The sequence below is a fragment of the Pteropus medius genome, unplaced genomic scaffold (genome assembly GCF_902729225.1).
Source record: "Pteropus medius unplaced genomic scaffold, Ma_sr-lr_union100, whole genome shotgun sequence".
In the NCBI taxonomy this organism is placed as follows: Eukaryota; Metazoa; Chordata; class Mammalia; order Chiroptera; family Pteropodidae; genus Pteropus; species Pteropus medius.
Window position 1 is genome coordinate 2,189,417 of NW_024354500.1, and position 18,029 is coordinate 2,207,445.

The 18,029-nt window shown below is 38.9% G+C and overlaps 1 protein-coding gene and 1 pseudogene across 10 annotated transcripts in view; one reads left to right on the plus strand and one right to left on the minus strand.

Moving 5' to 3' along the window:
- Positions 1 to 18,029, minus strand: part of KLHL32 (kelch like family member 32) — a 184,215-nt gene that overhangs the window by 77,367 nt on the left and 88,819 nt on the right. For all 10 annotated transcript variants that reach the window (XR_005650746.1, XR_005650747.1, XM_039853189.1 and 7 more), the window contains one exon: positions 12,561 to 12,659. Coding sequence is in view for 7 of the 10 variants with exons in the window: in XM_039853189.1 (XP_039709123.1) it covers positions 12,561 to 12,659 (99 nt within the window). In the remaining 3 variants the exon portion in view is untranslated. The remainder of the gene's footprint in view (positions 1 to 12,560; positions 12,660 to 18,029) is intronic.
- On the plus strand, positions 17,176 to 17,294 carry LOC120595137 (uncharacterized; annotated as a pseudogene).

An 18,029-nucleotide genomic window follows, 5' to 3' on the forward strand; every position in this document is an offset into this window, starting at 1 on the left:
TAGTAGAATACAGAAGTAATTATATAGCCTTAGCTCTGGTACACAAACAAAGTCAGAGTGCTGAAAACTAGAGCAGTTCTGCAGACTTTCAATAATCTCTCAGTGATCCATATAGACTGTTTTTCTTAATCATTATTTTGTAGAAGAATAAGGACTAGAAATGGGTTATTTCAAATTTGTGTTGTTTTGGCTTTTTATATATCAAATTTGTATTGTTTTGGCTTTTTAGATTTTGAAAGATGCATGACATTTTTATAAGTACAAACTAGGACTGGTTCAAATTTATCTAAGTGTGATGACACTTTCAAAACCTGAATATCAGCAATTTAACAGGCAGGTAATTGATGTGAAACAGTGTCTAGAGCAGTGGTTCTCAACTGTGGTCCCCACACCAGTAACATCAACATCATCGGGGAACTTTTTAGAATGCAGATTCTCAGGCTTCTCCCATGATCCCTTGAATCAGAAACTCTGGGGAGGAACCCAGCAATCTGTTTTAACCAGCTATTCAGATGATGCCACACATTATTTTAAACACTATTGATATGGAGGATGCATTTGAGTGAAAAAAAGAATGACTTTAACCTGCAGAAATATATTCTTGCAGCAAAACTAACTGTATGACATCAGCCCCTCATCCCAGCCTCTAAAATGGCAAACATTATACTGAATGTACGGAGCTGAAGCCAGGGTACCTGGAGCTGAATTAATGACACAGAGACAAGCAGTCATTTTCCAGGGGCTGAACACATGCCTCTTAATGTGAAGCAGGGAGAAGGTCTGCAGCCAGCTCTAAAAGATACATATGGATAGAGAGTGAGAAAGAGGGTGGAAGAGAAGACTAGGAAGGAAAGACAGTTGATGGAGGCGTGCTTGTGAGAGCAGTCTACTAGTAAGAAATAACTTACATTTTTCTTCTTTTAAACAAATACACTGCTTTTATTTACTCTAGTCGGAACTTGGAACACCATGTGACAATATTATAAAAAATTCCTATCACAGGGAACTCTCATGGCAGAAGGAGAAGGAACCCAAACAAACAAGTTCCTAAGCAACTACTATGCACTACAGCTGGAAATGAAAGATTTTTCCAATTGTTTCTTGGATTCTGTGTATAAGGATGGGGCAAGATGTTTTATTTGCAGGAAGGGCAGGGGAAACAATAAAGCAAAACTTCCTTTTTATAAAGCATTAATACCATGTAACGTGTTGCTTTTAAGAGCATTGATTTTACTATTTATTAAAGTACAATTTCAGTATAATGTTTCACATCTCAGAGGCAGGAAGAAAGTGATGGTTAATTTACTTGTGACTTTTTTGAAATAATACATACATTTCTACAAAATCAAAGAGAAGTGGCTGAGAGGAAAAAAATGCCTTTTACCGAATGGTGATTATTTCATAATTTTCAGGGACAGACTTTTATCCATATGTTGTTGATTGAAAGTACGGAGTAAAGGTGCTGACGTATCCAGGAATGAAGGAAAACAGGGGTGAGGGGAGTGAGTAGGAAAAAAACTGTGGAATTAATAGAGGAATTCAGACATGAAGCACTTCATTCTATTAGTTCTGGTTTCCAGGGCACTTACTGCATGTAGGATACCGTTGGAGACTTTGCATATATAATCTACTATCTCACTGAATCCTCCAATACCCCTACGAGGTAGATTGTATATAGGATACCATATCTGTATGTCACAGATGAGGAGTGGGAGCAAAGAGGTTAAGTAACTTGCTCAAAGTCACATAACTGTCAGACATGAACTTATATCATGGGGAGACAGATAAGTAAATCAGTACAAACGACATGGTGTGATCGGTGCCCCAGAAGACTGCCAAAGATCAATGAAAAGGGGGGAAATCTAACTCTAACTAGGTAGACTGATCAGGCAACTCTTGAAAGGGAGACAAGCAAAGTACTTGAGGATTAAATAGGAATTTGTAAAATGACAAAGTAAGGGAAGAATATAATGCATGGAGAAGGAAGCTTCATACAAAGAGGTTCAGGCACAGGAAAATGCATGAAGATCACGATGGCTGTGGCACAGAACGTGGGTAGCAAACTTTTTCTTTTTTTAAAGGCTAAAGAGACAGGAAATTTCATATAAAGATGGGGTCCATGTGCCAAATTAAGAAGAATGAACCTTATCGTGAAGGCCCTGACAAATGAAATGACTTGAAGTGAGAGTTACATGATTACTTTTTTAATCAATAAAACAGAATTTTTCATAGATTTAGAAAAACCTTTTAAAAATTAATAAAAAAATTTTGGAGAAGGTACTGGAGAAGGGCAAGAGTGAAGGCAGCAGGTTATTGGTCAGCAGGAAGTTTCCTTAGTCCAGGACATAAGGAATGCTACTAATGTCTTCTTAGCATTAAACAACAGGCAGGGAGCACAGTTGAGCTATTGCAGGAACATACAGGAAAAATAATCTATACTTGAATGATGTTACTGACAATGAAGAGAAAGAAAAGAAGGCATACTTGAGAGCTATTTAAGAGCTTAAACCAATAAAATTTAGTGCGATCTATGAGATCTTAGAGCAGTATAAGATTATACCAAGGTTTCTTGTTTGGGTTACTATACAGACAATGGTTCCTTAACAAAATGAGGAAGAGCAGGTGTGTGAGACTGGGTACAGATGAATTTGAGGCGCACGTGGAATGTCAACTGGAAATGCTGGCTAAACACAGAAGTGTGGAGCTCAGAAGAGGGGGCTGGGATGAGTAATCCTCCACATGTGGATAAAAGAGGGACGGTGAGAAGAGAAGAGCACCACGAAGCCACCATGCCGGGAGGGTACTCAAGGAGCTGATGGAAAAAAGAGCTTGTAAAGGAACCAAAAAGAAGTGGGAGGAGAACTAGGAGGAAAAAAAGGTGTAGGAAAGAGTGAGCTACCAGTGTCAAATTGCTGTAGAGTGGTCACATTAAGATGCCATGAAAGGCCCACTGCGTTTGATATTTAGGAGGCTTTGGTAACCTTTGTTGGAACAGCTTTTGAGGCATAATGAAGGCAGAGAACTGAGTTCAATAGGACTGAAGAATGAATAGAAGGTAAGGAAGTACAGACACTGATCACAGTTTGGTAGTGAAGGGAAGGAGAGGGTTGTGGTAATGAGAGAACAGAAAAGTTTCTCCCATTTTATTGATCTATTTATAAACTGAAAAGAAGGCGCCAGTGGAGAAGGAGACATTGAAACCACAGGAAACACAGAAAGTACCTGATGGAGTAAGGAGCAGAGAGGTGGTTTTGCCTTAGAGAAGAGGGCATTTAACTCTGGGTAGAAATATTTGCAGGTGGGGGGGTGGGAGTGGGAGGATAATTATCTCAAATGAAACATAGCTTTTCTTTGAATGCTTTTAATTTCCAAGTACTAATAATGGAATTATGTGAGATTGATATTTGTTTCTTTTGTTTATTGATTCTGAACTCTACCATTAACAAAACACTGGAAACATTTTATTTTTGAGAAAAATATGCTGAGAGGGATTTTGCCAAGCTAACAATAGTTATCTTATGACAGAAATGATTAGTACTAGAAAAATCCTTCAAGATAATCTTTCTTCTCTTTAAAAACTCACAAACAAGAAAGACATAGTTAACCCTAGATTATCCACATAACAAATTAAAATGCCAAAATGACTTCCCTGGCCGGCAGCATGCACCTGGGCTGTCACTTACTGACATCTTTTGGTGTAGGCTTAGGGAATAAAAGCCAACATAATAGCATATGAAAAAATTAATTGGGATCTTAAAATGGCTACTAAAAGATTTTATGATACATTTCAGAGGCAAATATTAATATTCATGATATCTGGCAAATAAGATATTCTGGATTGCCCATGCCAGATAGCAAATACTCATGATTGGAACAAATAATTAGTAGTTGGCTATGATTTAGTAGAACTGATACATTTCGAATCTTTCTGATCATTTTCACTGATTAGAAAAATTTCCAAAAGATTAAACCATTTGTAATATATTTTCCAAACTGTGTACTTTAACTTTCTCCAAATATAAGAGTATCAACTAGTGAACTATGGAACAGCACATGGTTACTGTATTTGATTAGCAGCATATTAAATATACATGTTCGTACAATCATTTGTCTTATCTAATGTGAGGAAAAATACCTCGGTGTTGGAGAAAAATGAGCATGAGTTATAACTTCTCAATCTTGAGGATAAATTATTCTATTCAGAACACTCACTATATATTATGTATTTAGGAGATATTGTTAATTTAAACATTAAAATTATAATAATACATTGTTTAGAAGAGATAACCTCCTATAAGTCATAGGAGTATTACTTAGTTAAAAAAATGATAATCTATTTTAATACTGTAAAATATGCAAGATCTTCAGTGCCAAATGCAATCCCCATAGATAATATTTCTAACTTAAAAAAATGAATTGTGCACTGTTGGTAGGAATGTAAATTGGTGCATCTACTATGGAAAACTGAATGGAGGTTCCTCAAAGAATTAAAAATAGAACGACTATATGATCCAGCAATTCCACTTTTGGGTATTTATCTGAGGAAAACAAAAACCCTAACTTGAAAAGATAGTTGCACCCCCATGTTCACTGCAGCATTATTTACAATAGCAAAGATACAGAAACAACCTAAGTGCCCATCGATGGATGAATGGATAAAGAAACTGTGAGATATATATGTATATATATCACAGAAGTGGAGGGTTGGGGGGTGGGGCTGTTTTGTTTTTAGTTTAAATAAATTGGGGGAAAGGTATAAAGAATATAAAGGGATTACTGGGATACAGGTATCAGGGACCCCTCCCCAAAGACTTTGACTTACTCAGTTAGGGCACCTTTAAAGCTCCCCAGGTGATTGTAATGCACACTCAAGGTTAGACGAAATCAGGGCATAAGCTCTGTATCATTTGTAGAGGTGTGAATATTTTTAAATTCCTCATCAAAGCCGTTGAATAGATGCTGAACTAGGTGGAATCAGAAAGCACAACTCTAGAGATTTTCTCCTCCCAATTTACACGAGCTACTTCATAGGTCTGGAATGGCTCTGGGCATTGTGATCTGTTCACTTACTTCCTGGAATGGGATCTAGCCCACCTTATACTAAATTATAAGCTCCACAAGAGCAGGGACCTCTGTTGTCTCATTCATCACTGCATCCCACTGCCCCGCACATAGCAGGCACTCGGTGTGAATATTTGCTGAATGAAGACATTCGAAGCCATTAAAGTCTTTCATGTGGGGAAGTGTTATAGCCAAATTTGCGTTTTAAATAGATTCTCCAACTGAACTTCATAATAGGATTTAAGGACAGAAATGGATCTTTTTTTTTTGTATTGTAGTAGTCCTAATAAAGGTAAAAAGAATATTGGAATGCAAGGAATAGATAAAGTTTAAAGTTTTTGGAGATTAAATATGTAGGATTCAAAGATAAGAAACACGGTTCATTGCTACTTTACAGAGCACCTGTTGGTTTTAATTTATCAACAGAATATTTAAATATCTGATTAAAACATATTAAAGAAATATCTACAGACCTCTTAATTCTACCTTTGCCTCATTTTCCCTCTTTCCTTTTCTTCCTCTTCATCATGAATTGGATGTTGTCTGACTCAGTCATAAAACTGGGCCTTCATAACAGCTCTCCGCCATCAAGCTGAAGTGACAAGTATTAAATCAGACCCAAGTAGGGTCTGAAAACACAAGTAAGTTGCACAAGCAAGTGCCTTAGATCCCTATACCTCCTACTCTGCTACACTGCATCTTCTCTCAACCTACACCTATGGCTTCAGGAAGAGTCCCGTATGACCAGTTGACTTAAAAATGGAAAAGCTCCTATACAGATGGCCTCCTATACAGATGATTGTGCACAGTATGCTGGTACCACCTCAAAATAGGCAGCTGGAGCACTACAGCTCCATCAGGATGGCTCTAAAGGGTAATAATTAAGGTGAATCCTCTCGGCAGGAAGAACTTCAAGAAAAGTATCTGGTTGTCCATTTTTCCCAGAAGGAAGTGATATCATGATCATGACTATCGGTTTGGCTAGATGGTCAAACATTTAGAAGAAATACAATTAGAAAATTGCTAACAAGAAAGTCTTGAAGGAAACATGTGGATAGACCTTTCCAATGGACAGAGTTTGAACACATTTGCGTTACATAGGAATGATTATTGAAGAACTAGATGATCAGCCTTATGAATGTCTGACAGCCTTTTTCCCCAGCATCCATGGCCTTACCAAATGGACTCTTGAACAGAGTGGCTATGGCAACAAAAATGGAGTTTGTATGTAGGCTCAGCAACATGGGTGTCCATTCACTAAGGCTGTTGTGGCTACAGCCACCCACTGAGTGCCCAAAATACCAACAGCAGAAATCAACACTGAGTCCTCAACGTGGTACCAGACCTCAGGGAGACTATCTGTCTTGCGATGGCATGCTGACCACATTTCCATAATGGGAGAGGTAGAACTGTCTTCTCTCTGGAATAGACAGGTATTCTGGATAGAGGTTTGCTTTTCCTGCCCACAATGATTTTGCCAAAAATCACAATCCGTGGAATTATAAAATACCTTTTTCATCAACAGATATGCCATATAACATTGCTTCTGACCAGGAAACTAATCTTGCAACAACTAATGTGTGGCAATTGGCTTCTGTCCATGAAATTCACTGGTCTTACCATCTTCTCCATTACTCTGAAGCATGGTCTAATAGAATGGAGGAATGGCCTTTTCACTACTCAGTTACGGCACCAGGTATGTGAGAACACCTTGCAGGGCTGTAGTAATGGCCTTCAGGATATGGTATATGTTCTGAATCAGTGACTGATAGAAGGTTCAAAGATCAGCTCAGGTATAAATCTCAAGAAATCTTTCCTGAGTTGGACCTCCCCAAATGTACACACACTCAGACTGAGTTGGGCTCTCCTACATCACATTATATCCCTTTATCATAATCATTACTACGCTTTACTAAAATTATCTGCCTACATATTTTTCTCCCTCTGCCTTAAAATTTAAAATGCTCAAGGGCACGAAACATATCTTATTCATCTTTGTAGTCCAAGAAGATAGCAGTGCCTGTCACATATACAACAGTCAATAGGTATTTGTTAAATTGAACACAAAAAATAAATTCGATGGGTAAAATTAATGAAAGACTGACAATATATTTTCCTCCCATAATATGAAATTTCAGTATTTAAAAAACAGGAACAAATTACCGAACGGACACACCATTCATTCTCTCAATACATACTGCTCTAGACTGTACTGTATCCCCCACCAATTCCTATCCTGAAGCTCTAACCCCCGATGTGATCACAATGGAAGACAATTAAGTTTAGGTGAGGTCATGAAGGTGGGGCCCTCGGGATGGGATTAGTGTCTTTATAAGAAGAGACATCGGAGAGCTCGCTCTCTGCCACGTAAGGACACAGCAAGAAGGAGGCCTTCTGCAAGCCAGGAAGAGGGCTCCCACCAGACACTGACCACGTAGGCACCCCAATCTTAGACTTCTAGCCTCTAGAACTGTGAGAAATAAATGTCTTTTGTTTAAATCAGCCTGTCTGCAGTAGTACTTTGCTATGGCAGAATGAGCTGACCAATATATATACACTGAGCTCATGCAATGTAAAGCGTGGGAGAGAGTAAGAGATTCAGAGGTATAAGGCATGATCATTGCCTTCAAGAACCCAGCAATATAACTGGGTTTGGTAAGATATTTTCCAACCCCCTTAACCAATGAGGAAAGTGATGCAAGAGTAGCCTCAGATACTTGCAGCTTCTGTGAAGCTATTTCAAGGATCCAGTGCTTCTCAAAGTTCAAAGAGGGAAACATATTTTCTTAGTAAAAGAAAAGTAAAATTAACATTTATGCAAAAAAAGAATAAAATACCCAGAATTCTCCCTAATACCATCATGAGAGAATAATATTCTTAAACCTTTCTACCTTTACTAAAGAGAGAAAATGACTCTCACAATAGCCCATTGAGTGTAAAACTAAATGAAGACAAGAGATGACTAATAGGCATCAGTCACAGAGGAGGGAGATTTAGGGCAGGAAGCACTTCCTCTCCTGCTCTCTTTATGTTCTAGGCTTCTGAATGATTAATAGTAAGAGTTTTAGCTTCGTTTTACTTGGTGATCAAAATATGCAGACTATAAACAGAACAACACCTTCGATCTGAGTAAATAATCTTTCATGTTTGTAAAAGCAGAAAACAAAATAAATGGGAAAAAATGGAACGAACTCTCCTCTCTTTTTTCCTTACAGTGATAAAATGCTCTACCTAGAGCACTTGTGTCCCTGTCCTCTCACATCGCAGCAGCACGTCTCCTCTTTCAGGTCACGTCTTTCCCATAAAAGTGCTAAACTAATGCCGCTTAATGACAAATTAATGTCCATGAATAAAAAATACACCTCTAATAGCATAGAGTAATTTGCCATTACAATATCATCATTGGACATGCCCCTGGTTTAATACGATGTATTTAATTCATAACCTAATGAGTGATATATAAAAAGAGGGAGATGAACCCTGCAATTACATTTATGTGAATCTGTCACCTTATTTGTAAAACCTTAGAGTCATTTACATTCAAATTAGAACAAATGAGTGATTTCACAAAGTGCAGTGATAAATGACCACAGCAGCCCTAGACAAAACTGTATTTCCTGTGAACACATTAACAGTTTCCTATTATTTGTTAAAAATTACAATGCATATTGCCCAGTGTGGTGTGAATAATGACTTTTTTACTGATTAGGTCAGAAGACTAATATGTAGCAAAATAAATAATTTTTCTTTTCATTTTTTCTGATTTTTGCTTTAAATTAACTATTGAATTCTGGTGGATTCACACTGCCACCTGCTGCCTAGGAATAGATACTAAAAGTATATTCTTACCAAAAGGAGTTTATTCACCATTTTGGTGGACTTATTCGGAAAATCTACTTGACGAGTTCTTTCTTATCAATATATTTAAATTGCATATTATAATAAAGGCTGATACTTGGTGAACAAACAAAGACACTTGATAATCAAACAAAAGGATATAGGTACGATTTGTAATTTGGGGGAGGTGGTACAAATGTACAAACTTTTTAAAAATCTAACTACAAAAGAAGACACATTTTCAGCAAAGCTTTCTTCTCCCAACGGATCATTTTCAGGGGATACAACACAAAATCCAGTGGTCAGTACCCCTGATCTTACCACACTGTGTGTCAGCAGAGGAGAGAATGAGAGGGTGTGGGTGTGTGTGTGTGTGTGTGTGTGTGTGTGTGTATGTATGTGTGATGTTCTCCTTACTCCTGCCCCTTGTTACAATCTGAAGGATATGACTGAAGGCTCTGACTGACAATAAGGATCTCCATCACCTAGTCTTCTCCCTTGATGGCAAGTCCCAACATGAAAGGAAGGCCTTCGAGTCCAGAACACAGCAGGCTTGGAAAGGTGCTAGGCCTGGGGAAGAACAGGCCTAGCCTTGAAGATGAGGCTAAGAATCTTTGCAGGTAAAATGATGACCCTAAATGGTGACCAGGGGAGCCAGTAGAGATTTCCAAACAAAATCAACATCCTAATTCTGAATTCCAGTTTTTCCATTTGTAAAAAGAAAACAACACTTAATCTGCCTTAAGGAGTTACTTAGCAGAGGGAAAATGGGGATCTTTGTACAAAATACTCAGTATGAATAGGTTCTCCATAAATGCTGGTTCCCTTCTCTAGGAAAGATAATAGTGGGTCTGGGGACTATGGTTTGTCATGGATATAGGCTAGAAACCAGTGAACCTCTGCAGAGGAGATTATGAACTCATTATAACCTACAGCCAACAATGGTAAGAATCTACAGAAAGGGAATAACATTAGTGATGGAGAAAAGATCAGGTCTGAGAGATATTTGGGAGGTAGAATCAACCTAGCTTGGTGAATGATTAGACATGGCGGTGAGGAAGGAGTCTAAGGCTATGTCCAAATTTCTAGACAACTAGTGGATCGATGGGCTATCGACATATAGAAAAGGGCAGGTTTCCTCATGTTCAGTTTGAATTGCATGTGTGATATTTAGGTGGAGAGGTTCAGTAGCTAATTAAAAAGGCTCAAAAAACCATTGCGTGGGAAAACGAACTGGATTCAAAAGTTCGTAATGTTTATCTGAGGGACCAAGTACACCAGTGGACACACTGGAACCACTACATCCGTAGCCCATCACTCCTGAGGATGGTCTGCAGAGATTCCTTTATAAGATTTAAAATAGTGAATGGCATGTATGGAAACATGTACCCTGAAAAGCAAGGTAGTTCATGCATTTTACTGGACTCATTTTAAAGACAATAATTGGTCTTTAATGAACTGGTACATCCTTCCGATGAAATTTTTAAAAGGAGTACAGTGGACAAGGAAGAAGAGCAGAGGAGAGAAAGGGAAAGAATCATTTGCTCATATTTTATTTGGGACTGGATCTCAGATAGCAGACAAAAGTCTGACAGGTCATGCATGCTTATTAATAATATACTAACATTACCAGCTACGTAGAACAGAGTCCTATGGAATTTTATAATCCTAAAAGAGAGACAGGATATGTATTTTTAAAAGACTGGCATAATGAAGGTTTCGATAAACACCTGGCTTTGGTTCTCTTATAGTCAAAGTTTCCTTCCATATGTTGGAAATCTTACATCAATCACAGATAAAAAGGTAAAGTTACACAAGAGACTGAAATGAAAACATATTGGTGAAAAGAAAGCACAAATTTCAACCGCTACTCAAGTAGGCTAATAATAAATGAAGTGTCTACAAAATATATCTGTATGCGAGCTATACTTTTCTCTCAACAAAATGAAGAAAATTAAATTCCACAGTGCACAAGTCACTTGGTACCTCAAAAAATTCATCTGAAGGAGTAGAGGAAAATATTCGTGAACTTCCCATGTTCATCTGGAATTCTCATTTATAGAAAATTATAGGTATAAGTAACACACATACACCTCTACATACACACACTATTTTAGCATGTATCATAATAAGTGGTGCTATAACTTTTGTCAACATATAGCATTGATTATTACCTGCCATGGAAAAAGTGAATCAGGTGATGATAGTGAAAGCTCAGCTGCAATATTTGATGTAGAAATGTCAAATAAAAGTAATTTCAATTTCACAAGTCAAACACACACCTTTGAAGTCTTGTAACCTTTCTATGTTATTCCCATTTGCTACTTGCAGAAAGGGATTAAAAACAGCTCTCCCATACCACCCAACAATATTGAGGGGAAAAGAAAGTAAAATAAGATAAAAGTAGTTAAACATTTGCTGTTAGTTTAAATATGCTGAGATAATGATAAAACATTCATATACTGTATTTGAATTGTTCCTTATATGAACGTGGCTGACGTTCCTCCCACTATCTCCCTGGGAAGCACTGGTTCCTATTTCCCAAGGTTGCTGGGAAGATGAAATAAGATGATATATAGACGAGAAAGAGCTTTGGAAACCACCTAGTGAATAATGGAAGTCAACAATAAAGGTCATATTCAGAATTAGAGAAAATAATCGGGTAGGAAATAAAGTAATGGGCAGGAAAATACATAGGGGTTTTCTACTTATGTGCGCAAGGATGGTAGAATTAAATTGTGTGGATTTATCATTTTCAAAATCTATTTTGCACTGTTGTTATGACACTGTAATAAATGCAAGTAAAATTCATACAAATGGAGGAAATGGGAGACTTCCAATACAGGGAATTAGTACTTAACTCTCAGTGAAATAAAAGAGCTTCACGGCCATACTGTTTGCCTTTGATGCTCCATGTCTTCCTACTGAGCCAAAGGGTTTTCATTCAAGAGAAAAAAAATGGTCTTTGGAATCAAAAAGGCTTACCACTCACTGGCTATGTCATCTGAGTATATTTCAAATTTGTTTTGTTTTGTTTTGTTTTGTTTTGTTTGCCTATGAAAACGTGCCAACTTGTCATAAGGACTGAATGTGAAACATCGGTGAACACAGTAGATTTTCTCTCCTTTCGCCTCACAGAGCCTTTCCTGAACACCCAGCAAATCAGAGGAAGAATGCACAGATCATTCATCACGTTCTCTGCATTTATAGACTAGGAAGCTCATGTGGTAATTAATTATATATGATTTTGTGATATATATTTGCTACTCTTATTGAAAACTTAAAATGACATCCAGCCTTTAATGCATTTGTGGTTATTTCCTTGAGGACACCAGACAACACTGCGTCAAATCAAGACCCTACCAAGCATCATCTTCCCAAACCCAGCAGTGAACCTTGAGCATGGTTGAGTTACTCTGCTGCCCAAGGGTAGTGGGGACCTGGGGTGGGCAGGGAGGATGAGAGACATGAGATAGGACATGAGAGCTGCAGCTGACTCCTAGGAGCCTCTTGGCTTGTATCCTGGAGAAATTCTACCAGCAAAGGCCACAATTCTCCCGCTTCTATTTTACCTGTCACTGAGCTCTAGCTGGAGGGGTACATCTTACGACTGCAGGGGAAGGAATGTGAAGGGCATATTAGCAGGATGCAAGCTCACATACCTGGATGAGATAGTGGGAACACAAATTGAGAAGCTCCAACAGCTGTAGGTGACTGCCAGCTGCTAACACATCCTGGATCACGCCTGGCTCCAACAAAATCTGTTTTGTTTTTTAATAAAAAGAAAACTATCAGTTACTTAAAAATTAACACTTGCTTAACAGGCAAATACACTGCTATATTTAAACTACTGCTTAACATACTATATCTGGATTAATACTATTATTTATCATGGAAGTCAGTTCTTTTTTTCTATTCTGATTAATGAGCTGTGCCCCTCACTCTAACAACTTTCTCATTTCCTATGTGTAAGACTCTGCACTTAACTTATTTTTGTAGGATGATATGAACATTTGCAAAGAACAATAGTCTTAGAATTCACTTTGTGATGAATGTAGTCTCATAAAAATTTTAAAACCCAAATTTTAGTTTTTCACAGTGTATTTCAGCATTTTGTAACAGTATGGATAACAAGTATTTTAGGAAAAGCACTGGGCTTATGTTTCTCCTTGCAATATGAGACCAGAGGTGGATATTACTCCCTTGTATTTCTAAGTCCAACAATAGTAAACATCAACCACACTTTCATTTTTCTCTTTCTCTATCTCAGGTTCTTTAATCCTTTCTGTTTCAAATGAAAGATGTAGAAATAGCATCTTCAGAATACAAAGACATCACAGAGAAGTAAAACTTCCTAAATATACTGATATCAATTCTTCATGTTTTTAAAATTCTGGTTAAGTCTAACTTTGTACCTATTGTTGCTAGTTCTTGAGCTGCTGAACAGGGCTGAAGAAAAATATGCAACCACATTGACTAAGTTCACATGCCTGACTGCCAGGCACAGGGAGGCTTTTAGAGCTGCTTTTGACACCTTAACCCATTTCCCACTTAAACCTGGTGGTTCCCACAGTTGAGTCTCTAGACCGGTGGCATCAGCATCACCTGGTAACTTGTAAAAATTGCAAATTCTTGGATGCCTCTCCACACCTGATTGAATCGGGAACTTTCAGGGTGAGTTCCAGCGACTGGTGTTTTAACAAGGCCCCCTGGTGGTTCTGACCCACAGGGAAGCATGAGAAACGCTGATGTGGTCAATTCACGTTTCCATTCTGCTTCTCACACGCACTTTTCTCCTCAATTCTCTCTCTCTTTACTCTAACCTCATGATCTTCCAAAGGCTCTCACTACCAAATCTATCAACCCACCTACCCTTATTTGTGACGGCACATTTCGCTTATCTCAACACTTGCACACTAGATCACGATCCCTTCTGCCTGCAAGTGTTCCCTCTCATTCCTGCATCGTTATCCGTTATTCCCACTGGATGATAATTCCCATCAGCATACAAATAAGCCACTATAGATTTTATCTGAGGAAATAATAATCCTCTCCCTCAACTCCGCAGCCCCCTCCACGCTCCCCTTCGTAGCAACGTTCCTCAGGAGAGTGGTTCATATAAAATCCCACTATTTGCTCTATTGTTTTCTCTTGAACCCGCCCCTGTCAAGTTTTGTTCACATTGTTTCTCTAAAAATGCTCTTGGTTAGGGTCACCAGTGACTTCCAAATCCAATTGCCAAATCCAATGGCCACTTCTCAATAAATAATCTCATTCAAGCCAGCAGCAGTTAGTAAAGTTGATTGCTCTCCTTACGGAATGATTTTTTCCCTCAGGACAGAAGCAAGGGAATGCTCCCTCTCTTGGTTTCTTCTGCTTCACTAACCACTCCATCTCCATCTCCATCTCATCTCCATCTCCATCTCCATCATCTCCATCTCCATTCTCCATCTCATCTCCGTCTCCATCTCATCTCATCTCCATTCTATCTTCTCATCAAATATAAATATAAAAATCATCTTTCTAAATCCATTCCGTATAAATATCCCCATAAAATATAAATATAAAATATAAATCCTTCCTCCCTCATCTCTCCATCTCATCTCATACTCCAAATTTAAATCCTTCCATTCCATCTCCATCTCCATCTCCATCTCCATCTCCATCTCCTTCCCCACCTGTAAACTTTGGTGATGCTCAGAGTTCGCTCAGTTCTCAGATCTCGTCTTTCCTCTCTCTGCTCACTCTATGGATGATCTCATGTAGTCCCATGACTTTAAAACTATATCCACTGCCTATGCAATATCACCTCGTGGACATCTAATGGGCAGCTCAAACTGAAAATGCCCAAAACTAAACTCTTGATCCTCTCTATCAACCACCAAACATGCTCCTATCCCAGCAAATAGCAACTCTCAGTTGTTTAAGCTAAAACCCCAGAGTCATTCTTTATTCCTTGTGTTCCTCGTATCTCACATCTGATCCATCAGCCACTCCTACTGATTCTATTTTCAAAATAGTTCCAGAGTCAATCATCACCTGGTACTATTTCTATCATTACCACTCCAGTCCAATCCACTCTCTTCCTAGAGTTACTATAATAGCCTCCGAATGATTAAATTGCTTTCTTCTTTGCCCCCTCACACTTTTTAATATCAGTCAAACTGGTCCCTTAAAGAAATAAATGAAATTATGTCACTCCTTTATTCAAAACTCTCCAATGACTTTTTAGCTATTGAAAAAATACAAATCCAAAGTCTTCACTGTAACATAAAAGGTTATTTGAATACCCCGAGCAATCTAGTGTTTACAACTGTTTTCTCTGCCTGAATTACTCTTCCTCAAAATATCAGCATGGCTCATTCCTTTCACATCCTTCAGACTTCTGCTCAGATACCGCTCACCTGAGGGGCCTTCTCTGACGGTCCTGTGTAAACAGTACCTCACTGGCCGTCACCCCTCATTCCCTATCGCCTTACTTTGCTTATTCTTCTTCATAGCACTTACCACCTCTCAATATAGTACATATTTTGTCCATTTGATTACTTTCTGTTTCTCCACTCACAGGATATAAGATCCAGGAGAGCAAGGACTTCATCTATTTTGTAATCCCAGTACTTAGAACCGTGCCCAACACATAGCTTTTGCTTAATGATGAATTTCACTTATTAATGAGTTTATAATAAATTATTGATAATAACAGCTCTAGACATATTTTTAAATTCAGAACTTTATTAATCTAACATAAGAGGAATGATGAAAAATAACTATAAATTATATTTCTGAACTACTTAAAGGAGTGAAAAGGTTAAGTACATGTGGCAAAAATACCAACACCCATCATATTCTGAAAATTCTTTACAGCTTCTTTCCCTTCTAGTCAGAAGGAGAACTCTGAAGCCCTCTAACTCCTCAAGCAGGGAGGCTCTGACTGACATTCAGAAAATTACCACAACTCCCTTTACAGGAGCAAGAATGTAGTACATTCCGGCATAAGAGGCACGGCCTAAAGCACAGAATGGGGAATAGATGGATTATAAAGGTTAGTCTTAGCCTTTAAATCCTGTCAGTTGCGCTTATTTCACACAACTGGCATTCATGATAACCTCCGACGCTCAGTAATGCCAAACACAAAGACAGAGATCACAGAGACAAGATGAAAATTCCACGGCGTGTGTAACATGTACAGCAGGTTCACTTCGAGAAACCTTCACACAAAAACCCACGCCAGGATTATTTTTGTCTTTGTTTCTTGTTTTATTGTTCTGCAATCCCCGCCCTGCCCCTGTGCCCCCCCCCCCATCTTATAACATAGGTTTCTCTAAAAGATATTTTAGCACAGAAAATACCTGAATGCTTTTAAAGGGCACAGTTTGAGAGAAAGAAAAAAAAACAGGAAAGCTGGGTCTCATTTATGGAAACCAAACTAGCATTTGCAAGCCCCATTTGCACTGGAGTTTTTTCAATTCGGCTTTGTTGATCTCTAGTGACTGGCTGTCCTAATATATTTTTCCAGAGAATTTGTGTTTGAGCAGGAATACAAAGGTTCAATGATAGACAAATCCATTGTTTTACAGTACGGTGGATTTGTCTATCATCTGCTTAGAAGAACTAGCCAAAGAAAAGCTTTCTGTAGAAGGAAGGGATCTCAAACACACCCATTTATGGAGGACAACTAAGCCAGCTTTGCTTAAGTGCTGCAAAATATATGTTCATTATATTTGGGACTTTCAAAGACATATACCCACCAATGTTTAGGCTGGTGCTCAAAGCAGGACAGACAGAGGGAAGGAGAGTCTACTTGAGGACCACTTATAGGAAGGGACGATGTTCCCTGAGAGTTCAGAGGAGAGAGTGGTAAAGTGAGAGACAATGTTAGTGCTTGCCATATCCCATCACTCATCAAACTAGAGGAACTTAGCTCAGATGGAGGCATTAACAGCGGACAAGACAAATGTCTGAATAATGACAGAAATCAAGAAGTACAGGATACAAAAAGCCAAGTGGTCCTGAATGCACGGGGGAAGGTGAAAACCATTAAGGCTACCTAACTGGGCTGGGCATTGCCTCTTTCCTCAATGATGCTCACCTGCTTGGGTAGAGACAAAACAGGGCTTCTTCAGATTAGATAAAGAGGTTTTGATGCGATCTTAGGTGGGGCATGAATGCCTCTTGTTCACAGAGCCATCTGTATGGAATATTCTCTCTCTACCACCTACTCACACTTGACCCCCAGGCAGCAGAATACAGAGGCTGAACTTGAAAGAGACGGATGGAGTCTACGGCAATGCTACCCTGAACAAGCCCAATCCCCTCTGATCTCGGAAGCTAAGCAGGGTCGGGCCTGGTTAGTACTTGGATGGGAGAACATCTAGGAAGACCAGGTGCTATAGGCATAAAAAATAAAAAAAATAATAAAAAAATAAGGGATTGTAAACTGACAAGGTTCTTGCAATCTGTGAGGTCAACCAAGGGTTGCCTCGCCTTAAAAAAAAAAAAAAAAAGGAGGTAGATGGAGAGGGCCAGTTGGGGAGGTGATAATCTTACCATGGAACTTCTCCTGTAGCTAATGGCAAGCTAGGTCAGGTAAACTGAGGAAAGGTCCACAGCTGACCCTACCCCAAATATTGAGACTCTGAACTCATTTTGATCAACTGGGGATAAGAAGTGGCCAATGGTTGTGGTCAGAGTGACACTGGGTGGTGTGAAAAGTAAGAGGTAAAAGCCACAACTGCAGTAGAAGGTGGAAGTCCTCAAAGATACCAGAGAGAGTTATTGCTTAAGAATTCAGTCATAAAGTGGTCCAATTGCCCTGTTGAAAAACAGCACTCTTGAATACTCAGTCCAAATGTGTCCCCTGGCCACCAATACGAGCAGGGTTGGTAGTGAAGAGTTAAAACTGTGCGATCCTAATGAAGGTCCTCCAAATGGAATGAGACTGGGGCTCCTGGTCCCAGCAATATCCTCAGGCAGGACATGGGGCCAGAAACAAATGGCAGAGGAGTGTGGGGTCTTGGGTGACTTTCTGCACAGGGCATGATGAGAGAGACCATCTCTATCACTGCCCAGACCTCACCTGGCTGGGGTCTGGGAGGGCAGGGCTAGGACTGATGTGGCACACAGACCACATG